Source organism: Ciconia boyciana, chromosome 6 (assembly GCF_034638445.1).
Source record: "Ciconia boyciana chromosome 6, ASM3463844v1, whole genome shotgun sequence".
Taxonomy (NCBI): Eukaryota; Metazoa; Chordata; class Aves; order Ciconiiformes; family Ciconiidae; genus Ciconia; species Ciconia boyciana.
Window position 1 is genome coordinate 42,692,679 of NC_132939.1, and position 18,516 is coordinate 42,711,194.

An 18,516-nucleotide genomic window follows, 5' to 3' on the forward strand; every position below is an offset into this window, starting at 1 on the left:
GATTCTAAATTAGGCTGATAGAATGTCTGGTGTTTAGCTAATTCTTAAACCAAGCCCGCCTGGCATCCTGATGACAGTCTAGTGTATCTTGTTTTCAAAGTATTGCAGAAGTGTCGGTCTGACAACCTGCACAATCTTCCTCTCTGTCCATACTATGGGCCAGCAAAGATTTCTGCATTGGAGACTGGCATCCTTATGTCCTTTTGGCTGGAGATAGTGGTGACAGAGCAAGATGAGGGAACAGGAGATAAGAAACTAGAAGAAATGGAAGCATATAAAGAAAACTTTTTTGATTCATCCCAGGAAAAAAAGGAGCATGGACTTTGGTTTTAGCCCATGCCTAGTCTTTGTTTTTCAGTCCTAATGAATCTTAAGAGACGTGCACTTAAGCAAGAGTGTGTGTTTCATGTCTTTTAGCCGTTCTCTGAAATCCTGCAGATGTTGTGTTTGCTCCTGCAAATGCTTCTTTGGGTTATGAGAGATGCTGGTCTGTCTAGCTTAATTTCTTCGTCTGCTCTCTGACCAAAGCCAGTTACTTTAGAAGAAGGGGGAAAACACTCTGCAACATGCAATTATGTACTCCTTGCACCTTTGTTTTCTCTATAAAACGCTATTAACTCATGGTTGGTTCATCCCTTGAGAGATGAGAATTTATACCACCGCTAACATTTCTCTTTGTGGAGGACAGTTGTTGCTATTGTAATATTTGGTATTCTAATTATCCATATAAATATTCTGATATAATTTTAAATCCCAATAAATTTCTAATCCTCATGATGTTTTGTGGCTTTTTCACATGCGAATTGTGTGCTATTGGACAAATGTTTTCTGTATGTAAAGTATATAAGAGCGTTTACCAGAAGCATCAGATCTTTTGGATAGTAAACAAACCAGAAAACTCTACAAAGCTAAACCTTTAAGCTATTTAAACCATTAGCTGCTGAACCTAATTGCGGAGTTTTGCCTTCTGTAGCTTAGCAATACACAGTTATTTTGCAAGATGCCACAGATATAGTTTGCATCAATAACCCTTTAACTTAATTCCTGATGCTATTTCATCTTCAAATTAAATCTAATGCGATACTGATTAGTACGTTCCCATTTCAGTTTATAGGCTCTCCATTGTAAGTCTTCCAATAGCTCATAGTCAGTTGAAATTTACACCTAAACTCTTCTCCTATTTTTACATTAAAAATGCATGTACTACCAGCTTTTTAAGTACCGCTACTGCATTAAGGGGCTATAGAGTGAAGGTTGAGCTCTGACTTCTGCTGGGAACCTCTGGTTTCCCAGTTACTACCTTAATCATTTTCTTTATTTTTTTGAAAGTCTCTTTGTGCTCAAAATTTCCAACCCCAAAGATGAATTTATACTTTGATATTATTCTTGTGATAGATTGCAGAAGCACATGATAAATTGCAAAGCCATGGGAATAAAAGGTTTCACTGTGCACCTCCAGCAGCTTCACCTTCACTCTGTCCACTGAACTATTTCTATAGTGACTTTTGCTACATAATGTAAATGTATGCCATTTTAAAAATGAAGCAGAAAAGTACTTCAGCCACGTATCTTTTTACCTTCATTGCTGAGGTTCACTCCAAGATTACTGACACCAAAAGTGTGTATCACCTTGTAGTCTAAGTCAGAAACAGTGGTGCTCCATTGAAAATGCAAGGACGGATTAAGGATCTTGTTTGTAGTTTACTAGGCTGTGAAATACCCCATCCTAAAATGTCACTATGTGAAAGTATGAAGAAACTGTTGCAGATCCTTCCAGAGTTTTAGAAACACATTAGTGCTACTGGGTTTTTTTCTCTTCATTTTATTTTTCAAAGGTCTGGACAGTTGACCTTGTGTCTCTGAGGGAGACAGTTTTCAAAGCCAGAAGGATATGAAAATAGTATCAGTAAAATGTGTAGCATATATCAGATGTGTGACGGTGTGGCAATAGGTCTTATTAGCACTTGTTTGAAAGAACCTGCATAAATCACTTGTGGCTTTGCCATCTATGAGTGATATGGACAGTGGTGGATCAATGTTGGTTTTGATGTCTGATAACTTATAAAGTGAGTGGGCTGGTGTCCAGGACTTTGGCTCAGTGGGCTTCTGGGAATGCCCTGCCAAACATCTGAAGCCTTTGTACCCAGTGTCCACAGATTGCTAGGTATTGGTTCTGAGATCATAAGATGCTTACTTGTTCAGAAGTTCTTTTATTTTTATTTTACAAGGGGGGGGGGGGGGGTTGGTTAGTGCTAATCTATCTTTTTTAAGGCTTGTGGAGAAAGGTGGAAAGTTTTGGTTTTTTTCCTTTTCTTTTCTTTTTACAAGTCATCTGGTATAAAGGGACAATATGCTTTAAAAATATCTAATGTAGATTACTGCCAAATGTGAGATGGTGATGAATCTTTGTGGTGGTTAGAAGGGTGTTTGAACATTCAGTTGTGCCATGCCACCATGACACTGTGCTGTGGATCCCTTTCCTCTAGAGATAAGGCTGAGAAAACCACTCATTTCACTCAATCCAGGTACCCAAACAGGGACTCTTTTCCCAGAAATGAAAGCATGTTTAAAGGGATCCTGTCCCTTGAAACAGACCGTCTTTAACCTGTGAAATTCAAAAAGAAAATTAATATTGCTTCCAATCTGCTTCCATGAAACTTCTATCTCTTTTCCTATTTGTAGGAAATATAGCTGTATATAGTCTGCCGATACATTTGGCATGGAAAGGGCTATGTTCTAAAGTCATTAATCTTACATAGGTTGTCATATGATGGGCTTTAATATTAGTGGAGAGATGGAGGACAGATTTAAGTTTCTTGGGCAAGCAGGGCCAAACTTCTCCTCTGATGTTGCATCTTAGTAGCTGAGGGCAAAATTTGGATCAGGGATTTCATTTTCCACTCCAGTTGGAACAGAGAGAGTTCATTAATGATAATGGAAGTTCTGTCTGAAGTTGGTGTTCAAAGCAGGCTTGGGTTACTAAATGACCATTTCAATATTAGCAGAAGGAAATCACTTTATGGCAGGATTGAAGTTTTAAAAGTCATGGGGAGACAGACAAATCATGAGGGAAAAGAAAAGTTAAGAAAGAGAGAAGAAAACCTAGAGAATCCTAGGTAGACAAATCTAGTGTTCATTTTTCAATCCAGTTTATCATTAAATAAACTTATTTAGTTAGTTTATTTAAATCATTTTTATCTATAGAAAAAACAGAAAAGTTTTCTGATATGCATGCTGTAAGCTTCCATGGAAGAGTGGAAATTATATATTATATATATACAGAAGAGTGGAAATTATATATATCACTGTATTTGGCAAGTGATAACCTTGAGCTACAAACTTCGATCCTAATATGAATCCACATTTTTTTTAACAGTTTGACTCAGACCACTTTTAGCATTTGCTTTTCTGGTGAAGCAGGAACAATATTGCTTAGTTTTTAAAGATTCTTAAGCCTTCCAATTTTTCTAAATGGTGGATTAAGGCTTTTTATTTTTTTCCTGCAAGGTTGATGATACTTATTTTTGCCTAATTTGTCAGATATTTATGTGTGTAACATCCCTACACTGGAAGATTAAACAGTATTCCATATTGCAGAAGTAAGCAATTAATCCATTGCATTTTTAGAGTGACTGTACGTGCTTAAAAGAATTATCCCAAGTGAATGAAGAAGTTAGGTGGGAGTTTGGATACCAGTGAGGTACAGTATTCTTTCATGAATCTGACCTGCTACTTCCTGCTTGACTTTGGAAAAGATGAATTTATGTTTAGAAGCCAGCAATTATTACTGTCTAATATTCACATCACGATAGCAGCCAAGTCTCAGTCAGTGTCATTGACACAATACACTGCATTCTACCCAAACCTAAAAAAGATGTTCTCTGTCCAGCACTCAGGCTCTCTCCTGTCATATGGTGTGAGTAAAATGCAGCTTTCTAAAGCCTCACAGAACCAATATTTTTCTAAACAGTTATCACCTTTCTATTTTTCTTAAGAGAACTCTGTTGCGATACAGTAAGTCACACAGGGCTGGTAAGCAACTGTCTGCAGTGAGGGGAGGTAGAGCAACGTGACCCATGGGGACTTTTGTGACGGGAAGGTGGCATTCTTCCCCAAGCAATCTGCTGTGGAGGCCACACTTTTGTCCTGGTGGGTAGAGAACACATTTGCAGACTGTCCTGGTTTACATCCCCTCCTCCTCACCCCACCCCGGGTAGTAAATCCAAAGTCGAAGTGTTTGTGGAGAATTATGTAGATGGCACACGTTTGCTCACCAAATGCCTACAAGTCTCCTATCATCTAGCTCGTAATTCTGTTTAAGTAACAAACATCATTTAACATTGCTAAATATTGCTTAGTACTTTTTTTTCATTGCTAAAATACAGTTTGTGGATACCTACTATTTAAAACATCTAACTCACTAATTGCAAAATCTATAGAAAAGTCCTTACAACATCAAAGGCTCACTTGATCCTCAGAGCTGTTATAAATGAAAAACTGTCTCTGTTACAAGCAAATAAGGCACTTAATGCACTCTTTCTGGCTGTGATGCTATTTTTCCTGTGGGTTTTGAAAATGACCTTCCTGTGAGCATCAAGGACTGTAACTTTTCAGATAAAGAAACTTGTTTTAAGTCTATGCCAGGTTCATTCCCCTATAGCCCACAGTTTTCAAAAGCAGAAGAAAAAGTAATCCAGAATTAAAAAAATAAAAAACCCTCTGTTTCCAGAATGAAGTTACCCTGTCAGCTTGCCTTGGGCCTTAGGTGGAGAAGTGGAGATTACAGAGTCAGTATTCCTTTTCATGTTTCGTCTGCCAGTTTTGTGAATGTAGAAAGAGTACTTGTGGCTGCAGCTAAGTATCCGACTATGGTATTAAGTATGACATTTTCATCCTCATGCAGTAAATTAAAAATATTAGTTTATCACAAGGGGAAATCAGTATCAATACCATCCAGTCATTGATAAAGGTATTTCAAGGAGAAGGGTGAATAGCACAGCAGATGTAACCTCAATATTTTCACCAATTATAAAGAGCCTCTTTGTGAAGCTGTGTGAATATGTAAGATGATCTCATCATTTCCTATTTACTCAATACTTACCTGAATACGCAATATAGTGTAGCTTTTAAATGCATAGGCACATGAGTAAAATGTCCTTTTGTAAGAGACTTCGCTAAAAGACTGCTTTTGATATACAATTTCTTCATCTCCTCTTCAAACTGAATTAAGCTACTTCCTTCTTTTAAAACACAACTGACTATTTAGAAGCTTTGGCTTTGATTTCTCGGAACAGCCTTACAGGAAGAAACTATGTTCTTTTTCTTTTTGTAACCATATTTCTGAAGACAAACTTGTACTGATTTATTTTGATTTTCGAACAGGAATAGGTTCCTGCAAAGAACACTGTCTGTTTCTTCTTCTCCCCCCTCCTTCACTCCACTGCTACAAGAATATTGCTGTGCGCAAAGCTACCAAGGAAAACTGAAATCCCTCTGTTGGGAACTATGTACATAGCAATATATTCATACTTTGCGAAATAAGCGAGATTATTTTAGTTCTTAGTGTGACATACTGTGCATTTCTTGCACGCTAACCACTGAATTCAAATTGAGTAACTAAGTAATGTTTCAGCAAAATTTAGTCAAGTTTAGCATCCACCATTTTAGGGAATGTATCTGTGCAGCTAACATAAAGGTCACCAGTTTTAAAATATTAACCCTCAGTTATTCCCTTTGATTAAAGGGGTTTTATATATATATGTATATATATAATTATATTTGTCATCCTGTTCCTAGTATTTAAGATTTGTTTCATTCTCCTGTTCACAGTTAGACTCATTGTGAAGATTGTTCCTGAGGGCTATTAAGCTGAAACCCAGTGTTAGAAAGATTTCTCTGTATTTCCCCACAATGTGGCTTAGTAACAAGGCCTTTTTTTTCCTCTTTCTTTTAAACATGTAACTCCCATTAATATTTTGGAAACTTATGCCTTGGTTAGCAAAAGAAACTAAGCCTGTAAGAGAAGTCACCTCCCCTGCTATTCTCACAAATGGACTGATACACCCAGTCCTGCATAATCCCGTGTAACTTTACTCACATGAGCCATCCCGCCGATGTGGCCACAAGTCTCACCTTCCCCGTAACTGCATTGCCTGCCAGACTGGATACTCCATGTATAATGCAAATAGAAATTTAAAACTTTTTGCATTTCTCAGTGTACAAAAACACAGAGCTGAACCCTGATTCTCAGTAAGGGATTTGCCTTAAGTACAGTCTGAATAAGTTCAGGATGTGGTCCACATGGCGTTACTTTTTCAGAAGTTTATGCTAAGCTGAAATGCGTGGTCTGTTGCTAGTAACAAAACACAACTTCACAAGCAGAGCTTAGGGTGGACTAATTCTTTACTTTCATTTCTTCTCAAAATCAGTAGCTTTATTAATGGGCTCCCTGTACCTGCAAACTGAAGATCCTCAAAATGAAACTGGGCTTTACTCAGTAACACTAGGTTATCAATAAACCAGATAGATTTCCCTTCCTGATATATCCTTCTAGCTGCTTGTTTTCTCAAAATTCTCATCTGATTGCTAAGTTTCAGCTTGTCAATGCCAACAGTTAAAAAATACCATAAATTAGGAAATATTTCAATTTTTTTTCATTCTTTCTCTTTCATCACATTGAGAAATTTCTTCCCAAGCTATATAGTATGAGCTTTCAGAACTGGCTTGGGGGTGCCTAGTTCACTCTCAAAGGATGTAAGAACCAGATTTAGCAGCGCGGCACAGCTGGTCTGCCAGAGAATCTCTTTACAGAGAGAATTTTTATATTGAATCGTGGGACTTCCTTCAGAGCATGGTCTGCAAATCTCTCATATGAAACGTGCTTTAGACAGACGCAGGAAGGAAAATCCTGTGTATGTGGTAATATATCTAAGCTGGCCAAATAGAGAGTGGAATTTGAAGGTAGATGAACTTCATGGAAAGCTCATTTTCAAGACAGTATTGCAAATATTCTTTGGATGTATAGTAATTTGGGAGCCTGAACTCTGACTGTGGATGGTTTGTATGCAACTGTGACGCACCGAATTCTCTTTCTTAAAAAGCAAGCACCTTTTCCTTCAGAAGTAACTTATAAGGTTTTAATTTTCCCCTTTTTTCCATAGTTCTGAAATGAATGGTCTGTTCAGCTCATGACATAGACTTTTCCAGTGGTGCAACAACCAATATAAAAGGTACTGAAGGAGGAAGGACTTGTCTAGGATGAAATGGACTGAAAGAGCTGGAGGATCTGGGTCCTTATATCTATCACTATGCAGAATTGCAATGTGCTCTTCTGTCACTGGCTAGTGACTCACCTGGTACCTTGACTTTCAAATGTGCATGTGGGCAGTTGTGAGGATTCATCCTTTGGTATTTTCATCCTTGATGAAATTTCATCATCCTTGATGAAAATTTGTTGTGAAAAAAGTTGTGAGGATTCATCCTTTGGTATAGCATGGTAAACTCCTCAGATAGAAACTGTTGTAAAGAAGATGACAGTATAGTTAGTAGGTACAAGTGCAGCTGGATTTTACTAGTTTCTGCACAAACCTGTGGGTGTTCAGGTTTCCAGAAAGGAGCCAATATCACTCCAGACTTCCAGTTATATCAGTTTTACTGTCAGCTGTAAGCAGAGTATTTTGAATGTCCTATTTTACAGAAATGGAAAAGTCTACTGTAATCAAAACTTACAGCAGTACTTTTCTTCCCTTATTCTTCATAACTGATAAAGTTGGGCTAATTTATGTGAGATTGTTTTCTAAAGTGGCATACAACATTGGTTTGACAGAAATGCTGGGTAGTCAGTTGTTCATATTTTATCATAAATGAGGCTGTATAATGAGGTTTTGAAGCCAATGAATTATCATAGCAGAATATCTAGAGCTTGGAATACAAACGTAAAAATTTAGGGAAACGTGGATCTCTGCTAGAAACAAACCTAGTTAACTAGAGGTTGCTGAAAAACAACAGGACCCAGATCACAAATATTTGTTCATACTACAGCTGAACCTAACTTGCACTTTACATTCACTTTACATTGCATTTTTTTACATGCATTTTTTTATTCAGTAGTTGAAAAATTGGAGTGGGGATTGGGGGATCCCTCCAAGGTAAGAAAGCATCTGTGTTTGTATGGCTGCCTTTGTAAATATCTTTTTCTGTAGATATCTGTTGTACATGGATTTAGATATAGATACATTCATATATATAATTAGGGGTATAGACATTTGGTTAACTTGAAAGCTCCAAAGTGTCGTTTGTCACATTTATGGTAGGAACTTTAACTGCGTTAAATACTTATTCTTTTCCAAAGTGACTTTTTTCTTTTCCCTCTACAAAAAAAATCAAAATGTACTTCATGAAACTATTGTATATGAAGCACTTATTAGCCGTAATTAAATGGACAATATGAATTTACTACGTCTTTAGGACTCTGGCTTGTTCTGGTTTAGAGCAAGATGATTAATGCAAATACATATTACTTGAGATAACCATTTAGCAGCTAATTTAGCCAAATTTATTACAGCAGTTAGAGGTTTTTCATTTTAGCAGACGGAGACAAGGACATGACAAAAGCAGAAGGTGTATATGAATGCACACTGCCCTCTAGTGCACAAAGCTTTATGGGATTAGTGAGAAATGCAGAGGAGAGTAAGTGCTCCAGTAACAATAGTACCCAGATTTTGTATAGTTGAGGTTTTCTTCAAAACCATGCTGCTCCCTTCCACGGAAAGATTTGCATTTCATCCCCTTCTCCTGACACTGAAGCATCAGATAAACCAAATCCATTTCAACTTGGCAATATTTTGGCTGAAGTATTACTTTAAACATCTGTATTTTTAAGCCTTCTTGCTGTGAGCGTTTAATAACACCGTTTCACATTACTGATTGCTTTTACTTGTTTCTCTGTTTCCTAGCATATTTCAAACATTGGAGAGAGCTGTCACTCTTTGGCTCTAACCAAGCCATTCTGTGCCTCCCTTAGGCCTCTTTCTCAGTCTGTTGGTGGATTTACTTTGCTCTGGTAGAAAGTAAATTCTCCCAAGACTTTCCCCCCACTGACCAGTGGAAATTTTGTTCATCTGAGAACTGTAAATTCTGTTTGACAAGATCAAAGAAACAGATGTATAAGTTCAGTGGTTGATATCGCCTGCAATAAGGAGAAATGATCAAAGCAGCAGGGGTAGACTATCTTCCCAAACCTTTCAAATATCCAGAATCTCAAAGAGGTATACCTAGGAGCTATGAATAAATCACATATACATTTGCCTCTTTTTTTTCCTTTTCTTTTTTTACAATTTGACATTGAGTGCATTGAAAATGTCCACACAGCAATAAGTATTCTGTGAACCAAAGAGATTTGTAGTTCTTTTTACTTTTCTTCTTCCACTAGAGTTTCCAAAAACAGATTAAAATTATACTTGAAAAACTTGTAAAACATACGACTAGTTATACTGAACTTCAGATCCTGTTTGTCATCTCACTGGCATGCTGCATTAAACCTAAAGGAAGTCAAGTATCTTCTGCTCATACTTTTGGCATGTTGTACAATGAAGATCATTTTACCACAGCTCTAACACACACTATATCTTGCTTCTGCTTTGTTTGTATTTTTTCGCCAGTGCTGAATAAGGGTCAATGTGTAACAAAGTATTACCGCTGGATGCAGAAGAATGGAGGTTATATCTGGATACAGTCCAGTGCAACCATAGCTGTCAATGCCAAGAACGCAAGTGAGAAGAATATCATCTGGGTCAATTACCTTCTTAGGTAGGTCTTCCAGTCACTTCTCTCACTTGAACTGCTGTCTTTGTTGCTTGTCTCTGTTGGTGAGAGTTTTAGGGAAAAACCAATTGCTTACTGGAGAAAGTTAAGGAGAAGAACTTTTCATAAGGTCCACCTCAAAAACAGTGCCATTTGGTTATATTTACTGAGACAGACATCTGTCATGTTTCAGTACAGTGGAATATTCTTGAATTATTTTGCTGCCTTAGTCTTCAAAGAGACCCTCCACCACTTTATTGTATGTCTCCACTGCCCTGAAATCTAGTCAACCTGAGCTCAAAGATAAAAATGATCCACACCAACTTTCAGTAGTTGTGTTACAAAATCTGGTGTGAAGTGTTGGGCACTGGTTTATTTGGTTATTGAAAATGCATGGAAGCAAACTTCTGGAATGCTACAAAAAAGTGTCTCTGAAAGCTGTTTGCCAGTTCACTCCAGGGAGAGGAATTTTCTCAGGAGAAAAGCCTTGAGCTAATATGTTGCTCCTGTAACCATCAGACAGTATTCACACTGAAAAATGCAAAATAGGATTTAAAAATAAAAGTAGTGATTAAAACTATTTTAAACTGTTAGAACTATTTTAAACAGAAATAGTATAATATCTTGAATTAAAGGCAGAGAAATTCTGTTTTACCAAAGCCCAGGTATTTTTAAAGGACTGGTTTCTGAGCTCAAGGGAAGACCAACAGTCACTGAGAGACAGTGAATTATAAACCTGACCTTTCTCATGTGAAAATACCTTTCAACATATTCTGTTTTGTGAAAATGTTCAATGAGATTGGGGGATTTTCTGTTTCGTTCCAGAGCAGAACAAACAAACAAATAAAATTTGAAACCTTGAGATTGTCATGAAATGCAATTGTCATTTTCTGGCCTGTTCTCCTTTTAAGTTGCTTGTCATGGTTTGTTACATTCCCTTTGATGCCATGAGAGTTCAAAGTGATGTCTAGGGGTTAGATTGTGACTTATTATGCCAAGTCCAGCAAGCCCTGAAGAGACTGTGCCTGCCTAAACTTGCATGTTGAAATACTTTTGATTCCCCTTTTGGGGAAGAGGAGGAAGCAACCCCTGGCAGGAGAGCATTGAGGGATACTGTGGGAAACCTTCCACAGCACTGGAGTGTTCATTGGGACTTGCATGTTTCTGTCCTGCTATAACTGAGCATGGGCATTTCCAAATATATCCTTATCCTTCTACTTTTTTGTCTTTTTTTGCAAGAGTGAGGCAGAATGCAGAATTTCAAGAGGTCAACTTAAGCCTGCCGATTCTGAACTGGAAGTACAGCTTCACTGCCCTATTCCTAACAGGGCTTCAAAATGCCCAGAAATGTGCTCATATTCTAGCTGGAAAAGTGGTCCATAAGAATTATGAACAGTTGTCTCTGTCCCCTTTGCTGCTTTCCAGACAATAGGTGAACCCAGTCCACAAACGTCCCACAAAATTATTTTCTCTGCCAACAGAATATACCTAACAAAAAAAGAAAAGCTGTGTGGTCTTCCCCAAGTGTCCTCCCAGAACTTGATTTTTCTGCTGCATTCCCTTCACTGGTCTGTTAGAGAAAGATTAACTTCTCCACTGAATTTGTATTTTTAATTTAGATTTCTCCTAGTACTGGAATCCACGAAAGATCCAAATGTCCAAATAATATTTTAATGACAGATCAAGGCATAATTAGGTCTACTCTTAGCAGGAGTACTGGTCTGTATACATTTCCATGCATTAGAAAGTATGATTCAGCTGTCTGTAAAAGGATAGACTAATTATAGTGACAGGGAGGATTAATGCTGTTCTTGTTCTAACAACTTGTTATTCACAGTGTGAAAGCCCTCAAACATCTTTTGCTTGGAGGGGGCAAATTTGGGGACTGCCCTGGGATGCAACAGAATAAAGTCACTTTGTCAGGACAAAACCATAAAGATGATAATTGTAAGAATGGCATTTCAATGTGAACTGTGTGAACTCTGAATTTTCACAGTACACTGTAATAGGCTGAATATGGGCACACTGTCATTGTGATAGTGTGTCAGTCACCCCCAGTGCTGCCTCATATTGTTCTACGCAGGACTGCGGATTTTCTGCTCCATCACCGGGCTGGAATTTGAACTGCATAGAAATGCTCACCTATTCAAAAATGATTAAAGACTTTGTTTATTTTCAACATTCCTATGCCACTTATGTCTAGCTGTGTCTGTTCCCCTGCCTTTCCTCAGATTTGGGAAAGGAACACATTTTAAAAGGTACAAACCAAGAAAAAGCATAGGGGTTTTTTTTCCAGTTTCTCTGGTAGTGTAGCTTTTTTACATTGCAGTCATGTTCATTGCTAACAAGTCACAGGTGAGCACCACATGAGCAGATGAAGATATGATTATAATGGGTGTGTTGACAGTTCTTTATCCCTAACATATGCATCTTAACATGCACATGTGCATCTGTCATATAGTTAGAGTGGTTGCTTTTGGTTTCTTGGAGATGTGAATGCATGTGTGCAGTGTTAAAAAATATATAACCTTTTTTATCTATTTTTGGACAAATTCTTTTGAGCAGTGGTCATTTTCTCTAGCCCTAACTGGGCACCTTATTACTAACTTTATGTACGGTCTGCTTGATTAAAGTGTGGAAAACAGGAACGTTGAGAAAAACAGGTATTGAAAGGGCTTGGGCAAGGTTGATAGAGAACATTGTTACAGAGATAACTCTAAGAGACATTGCCGGTGGGAGAGAAACAGATTGGAAAAGTTAAAACACCCTTTCTGTCCTTCCAGGCAGAGTAATGGGATCGAAATCGAGATATTTCGTTGTTGGATGATTACACAGTGTAGCTTTACTGTTAGATATCACACAAGCCATGGTGTCCCACTTCAGTAAGAATGCTTTGATAGCTCTAAAACTTCACTAGAATCAAATGAGTTTTAGTACCTGGTCAATATAAGTATTTGACAGCAGTGTTAAAATAAACCTTCATAAAATACCTGCTGTGAAGCTCTGAGGAGCCAAAAATGTATGTTTCTGTGTTTACTCTGCTATTCTTCCTATTTATGTTCTTTGTTCCTGAACTTTGATATGAAAAGAGGGAAAAACCATGAAACTGCAAATCATCCAATTGTGTTTATATTTGCTGTCTCCTCTTCAGTAACCCAGAGTACAAGGACACTCCAATGGATATTGCACAACTTCCTCATCTGCCAGAGAAAACCTCAGAATCCTCGGAGACCTCTGACTCTGAATCAGACTCAAAGGACAACTCAGGTAACACACATGGTGTGCCTTTACACCCACAAAAGGTTCATATCATGAGAGCCACGTGCTTGGCTTTCCAGTTGCTTTTACTTCTCAAGGATTGTTCCATTATAACAAAAAAACCCCAAACAAACAAAAAAACCCCCTGTAAAATTAAATTGAAAAACACTAGCAAAATCTTTTAATGACCTCAGCATTTTCACAGTATCTCCATTTCCTCAGTATTTCTCTTCACTCTGTGCATGCATCCTTGCCTACATTGCACTGAACTAAATATTTGATTTCCCAGCTAAGCTTCATGAACAGGTATTGTGCCTTGTGCAGAGGACCTGGGATTGTAACTGTTGAATATAATTCTAGTTCTTCTCTTTCCAGAGTAGGCATACGTTCTGAAGAGAAGTCTCTACTGTCAATCTTTATGACCCTTTTTCCTGTATAAATACATTTTTGAAGAGTCTCGCTAGGGGGCAGTGAAGATTGCAAAATTTGAGGGTTTTCTTGGGTTAAAATAATTATATTTTATTAGAAGGTATGGCTTCAAGCACTTGTTTCTAAGCTCTTTAAGTCTGGGACTTCAGCTGTTTTTTAAAAGCTGAATGTACTTGTCAAACTCAATGTGTAAATTAGTCCTACAGATGGTCCAGTGCACAGATGGTTCACACATTCCCCATTGGTTTTAAAAGTGGTTACCTAGGCACAGGTACAGATCATCTGGCTTTGAAAGGAGCATGGTTTCCTGTGGCCCAAGAACTAAGGATGTTACTCTGCTCTAGTATGTGATACATATATCTGATTTTTCTCTCATATCTGTGATAACAACCAAAAAAATCTGGAGAAAATGGATCACAGTGACATAAATCAAGCAAAAGCAAGAAGAGGATCAGGCATTATATGATATGGCTGTTCTCTTTCATCTTTTGCCTCTATTTGTTCTCCTTTGACAGCTTGGTTTGATCTTTTAAGTCAACATTAGGCACCCATACAAGCTTGTTGCCTACCATCATTGGGAATCTCTTCACTCATTCCCAGTGCTTCCTTTATGCTGTCTTGTTCCTAAATAGCCAAATTACACACATGTAGAGAACAGTTTGCATTTCCCATGTGCGCTGTAAGTTTCTCCAGGTGAGAAGTGCATGTGCATTCATGACTCCTAAGGCTGATGCAGAGCAAGAGAGCATTCTTCAAAGGTGCACAGATGTGTACATCTCAGAAGGAGATATCTGGGAGTCTTGGAAGAGAGCAGAGGCAGGGGGTTGTTTCTTACAAAAGAATTAAATAGAAATGCCAAAGGACCTGGAATTGGAACAGCATCTTGGATGAAACCAACAAGTTCAGTTCAAGCCCTGATAAAATCCCAGGCAAATTTTGTGCAGCTTTAGACTACCTCACCTTAAGCCCGCTCTTGACCAGCTAGAAACCATGGCCTTAAAAGAAGGAATCTTCAAAAAAAGAAAAAAAATTGTAGGAGAAATTCAGCCCTAGGTGGAACAAAAAGCTGGATGAAATTTAGGGGTTTGTGGCTGTTACTTTGCTTCTGTGGGTTTTATTTTTCAAAAGGGAGGGTCTCTCTGCTGCTGGTGAGTCAAGCAAGAGTCCCACTGTGTGACTTGTGAAGTGCATTGTCCTGAATCCTCAGGCAGCTTCCCTGTCAAGCCCACCTTCTCCAGCACTTCTGGGAAACTGGTATTGACATGACTCCAGGAGTAACCAATCTTCAGAGGAAAACTGGCCCTTCCCCTCTCCCCTTAAAACGAGTATATTGAAAAGGGTAGTACTTGGCTCTGATGAGTGAAAAAACATCTTTTATTTCCCAACAAAAGATTTCTGGCTGGTCTGTAAAAGACAAGGTCTCCTGAAGCCTTTCATGACCCTTTCAAACATAATATGATAATGGAGAGTATTCATTCTCAAAGCTGCTTTGGCTGTCTGAGTCCAGTGGGCTAGAGTGTTTATCACATCCGTATTAGAATTAGGTAAAAATCTAAAACACAACTAAATGAATTCAGGCAAGAAGAGTGACAGCTTCTCAGTGCTGTAGCTGGGCTATTTTCAATGGCCCTTAGATGATTTGGATCAATCAAAAATTTAATTCACTGCCCAAACTTTTTTTTCTGTTGTTTTTATTTTTTTATTTGTTGCCCTTCAAGGGAATATGAGAAGACAGTCTAGCAACATAACAAAACTGTTATAACTGGTTTATTCGTTCAGATTTATACATGCACAACCTGCTTTTCTTACATGGGAGGAAATCAGCAGTAATTCCACTGAAGTCAGAGACACTATGCCACTTTGAAAGTGGCAACGGTGAGAGGAAAATGAGATGAGAGGACTAGAATCTTCATTAGTAAATGGTGCTACACCTGGATGCCTGCCCACTGTAGGAGAACACGGATGTGAAATAACGATCACCAGAACGTAATGGTCATAATGGGATTGTTCACTGAGATTCATGGTGATCAAAACTCTCCCAACACAACGTTGCTAAAAAATTGTGGCTCTACAGAAGAGAATGCCTTTAGCCAAAAAAGTTTACATCAACCAAATCTCATTGGTAGGTAGAAATCTGGACTTGGGTTATAATATTATGTTCCTGTTGCTGATGGTTTGTTTCACTTTCCTTTTGCTCCAGAGGACAATGAGAACTCAAAGTCGGATGAGAAAGGAAACCAGTCAGAAAACAGTGAAGACCCTGAATCCGACAGGAAAAAGTCAGGAAATCAGTCGGATAATGAAATGAACTGTAATGATGATGGGAACAGCTCCAGCAACCAGGACAGCAGGGATAGTGATGACAGCTTTGAAAACTCTGACTTCGAGAATCAAAAGGCCCCTGAGGACAGTTTTGGCACTCTTGGCTCTATGCAGATCAAGGTGGAGCGCTATGTTGAGAGTGAGTCAGACTTGCGGTTGCAGAACTGTGAATCACTGACCTCAGACAGTGCCAAGGACTCAGACAGTGCAGGGGAAGTAAATGCCCAGTCTTCCAGCAAACATCAAAAGAGGAAGAAGAGGAGAAAAAAGCAAAAGGGAGGCAGCATGACCCGGAGAAGGCTGTCAAGCACCTCAAGTCCAAATGGACTTGACTCAGCTTTGGTGGACCAGCCCCAGCTGCTCTCGTCGCCAAACAGTGCCTCAGTGCTCAAAATTAAAACAGAAATCTCAGAACCTATCAATTTTGATAATGATAGCAGTATTTGGAATTACCCACCCAACAGGGAAATCTCAAGGAATGAATCACCCTACAGTATGACCAAGCCCCCCAGCTCCGAGCACTTCCCTTCCCCCCAAGCCAGCAGTAGTTTACATGTCTCCATTCCAGACTCCGTTCTCACCCCGCCAGGGACTGAAAATACTGCCAGCCGTAAAACTCAGTTCAGCACCTCATCCAACTCGGCCTTGGCTCCTGTGTCCTCTGACCCTTTGTCACCCCCGCTTTCAGCATCTCCACGGGACAAACATCCAGGAGGTCCCACAACTTCCAACTCTTTGTTGTACACTGGGGATCTGGAAGCCCTTCAGAGGTTACAAGCAGGCAATGTGGTGCTTCCTTTGGTTCACAGGGTAACGGGAACCCTTGCTGCGACCAGCACTGCTGCTCAGAGGGTCTACACCACTGGCACTATTCGGTATGCTCCAGCTGAAGTTACTTTAGCTATGCAGGGCAACCTCCTCCCCAACACCCATGCTGTTAACTTTGTTGATGTTAACAGCCCCAGCTTTGGGCTGGATCCTAAAACACCGATGGAAATGCTCTACCACCACGTTCACCGACTCAATATGTCGGGACCCTTTGGAAGTGCTGTGAGCGGGGCCAGTCTGACCCAAATGCCTGCAGGGAATGTGTTCACAACTGCCGAAGGACTTTTTTCCACTCTTCCATTTCCTGTGTACAGCAATGGCATTCACACTACACAGACTCTGGAACGGAAAGAGGATTGAAATATGACCACATACTGTGTTCAGTGTTATACTCTGAGGCATAGACTATGTTTTAATTTAGACCTTTAATTCTAGCACTTTGAATTTGAGCAGGTCAGCTTATTCTCTCAATATGATGGTCCCCATTTCATTCCCTTTCTCTTTAACTTGACTTATTCTTTAATGTAAAGATATTTTTTTATTTTTGCCTTCAGAGAGTCGAAGTACCAGTTGCCTGCCATTTTGTCTTCTTCTAAGATGTGTGTTTTTTCCTTTGCATCTTTATTAAGATGCCTTTAATATGTGTATGCCTCTGCCATAGAATACTCAGTGTTGTGGTAAAGAGATTTTAAAGTGACAACCATTGGTTTTACTTCAAAATGATCTTGATATGATCAAGATTAAAAGAGAAAAGCATAAACAATGTGCCCTGTTTGACTAAGTCAAATGAAAAGGGGTTTTTGTTCCTAATTCCTTTAAAAATAGGGGATAGTATTTTAGAATTTTATGCAGAGTTTAATTCTCTTTTTATGGTTAAGATTTTCTTACTTGCACATAAAATAATTTGGGTTCTTAAAAAGTTAATTTCTGGCCTGTGACTAGAATGTTAAAAAGTTGGACTAAATGTTAATTACTGAAACTTTAACTTAATTTCTAAAACCATGGTGCTATCATTTATTAATCTGTAATGTCTTCATACAATATGCAGCTTGTGGGCTGGGTTTTTTGGAAAGAATGTGTTCCGTACTGGTTTATAGTCGGGTGCTGCAGTCTCCTTGGTTAGTTAAGACAAAAGCCCTCATTAACATTTGCTGCAGGACTTAAAATTTTTTACCTCCAAACTAACAAGCATAGCCTCACATCAAATTTAAATGGGTCAGGAAGCCTTTTTCAAAAAGTGCTTAAAAACAAAAAATTCAATTTAATTGACTCGAGGAGCAGTTTCTTAGGTGCATATTGTTTTGCTTTATTTTTTTCTCAGTGTAACTGAGGCTAATTTTACAACGTCAAATAACACTTCGGAGTAAAAAAAAAACGGAAGAACTATTTAACATGTTTTGTTTTGTTTTTCATTTAATATTATAGAGGGAAGGTTGTAAATTTCTTTTTGTTCTTTGATTTGGGTATTTTTTGTTGTTTTTCCTTATTTCTAGTGTTGAAACCAATATGTTTTAAAACTAAAGAATGGGTTAATAAGCTTGAAATAGATAACTACAACTGAAAACTGCACATGAAGTAAAAGAAAAGAAATCTCCTATTTTGTCTTTGTTGCCAGAAATCACAGTGTAGTGTCAAACACTCCAAATGACTGTCAAATATAAATTCTTCTTCCACTCCATCTTTGGCAGCTGTTTGTTAAGGCATCTAATAACAGATGTGAGAACTGTAATGTGTACAATGTGTAAGTGTCCTTGGCTGTCAGTCCCATTGCAGTTTCAATGTGTGTTACTATATGCAGTATATACTAAGCTAATGTAGTTGTTTTGTCCTTTGTCTTCTCTGTGCTTTATCTCTAGTCCGGAGTGGTAAAGTCCCATT

At 38.5% G+C, this 18,516-nt stretch overlaps 1 protein-coding gene across 6 annotated transcripts in view; it reads left to right on the plus strand.

The window, feature by feature from the left end:
• The window catches only part of NPAS3 (neuronal PAS domain protein 3), a 625,969-nt gene extending 608,528 nt beyond the window's left edge, over positions 1-17,441 (plus strand). For 4 of the 6 annotated variants that reach the window (XM_072865785.1, XM_072865787.1, XM_072865790.1 and 1 more), the window contains 3 exons: positions 9,660-9,807; positions 12,953-13,068; positions 15,689-17,441. In XM_072865785.1, the coding sequence (XP_072721886.1) occupies positions 9,660-9,807; positions 12,953-13,068; positions 15,689-16,998 (1,574 nt within the window). In that variant the 3' untranslated portion in view covers positions 16,999-17,441. The remainder of the gene's footprint in view (positions 1-9,659; positions 9,808-12,952; positions 13,069-15,688) is intronic. The other 2 variants (XM_072865786.1, XM_072865788.1) reach the window with 1 other exon arrangement.
• The last annotated feature ends 1,075 nt before the right edge of the window (positions 17,442-18,516 follow it).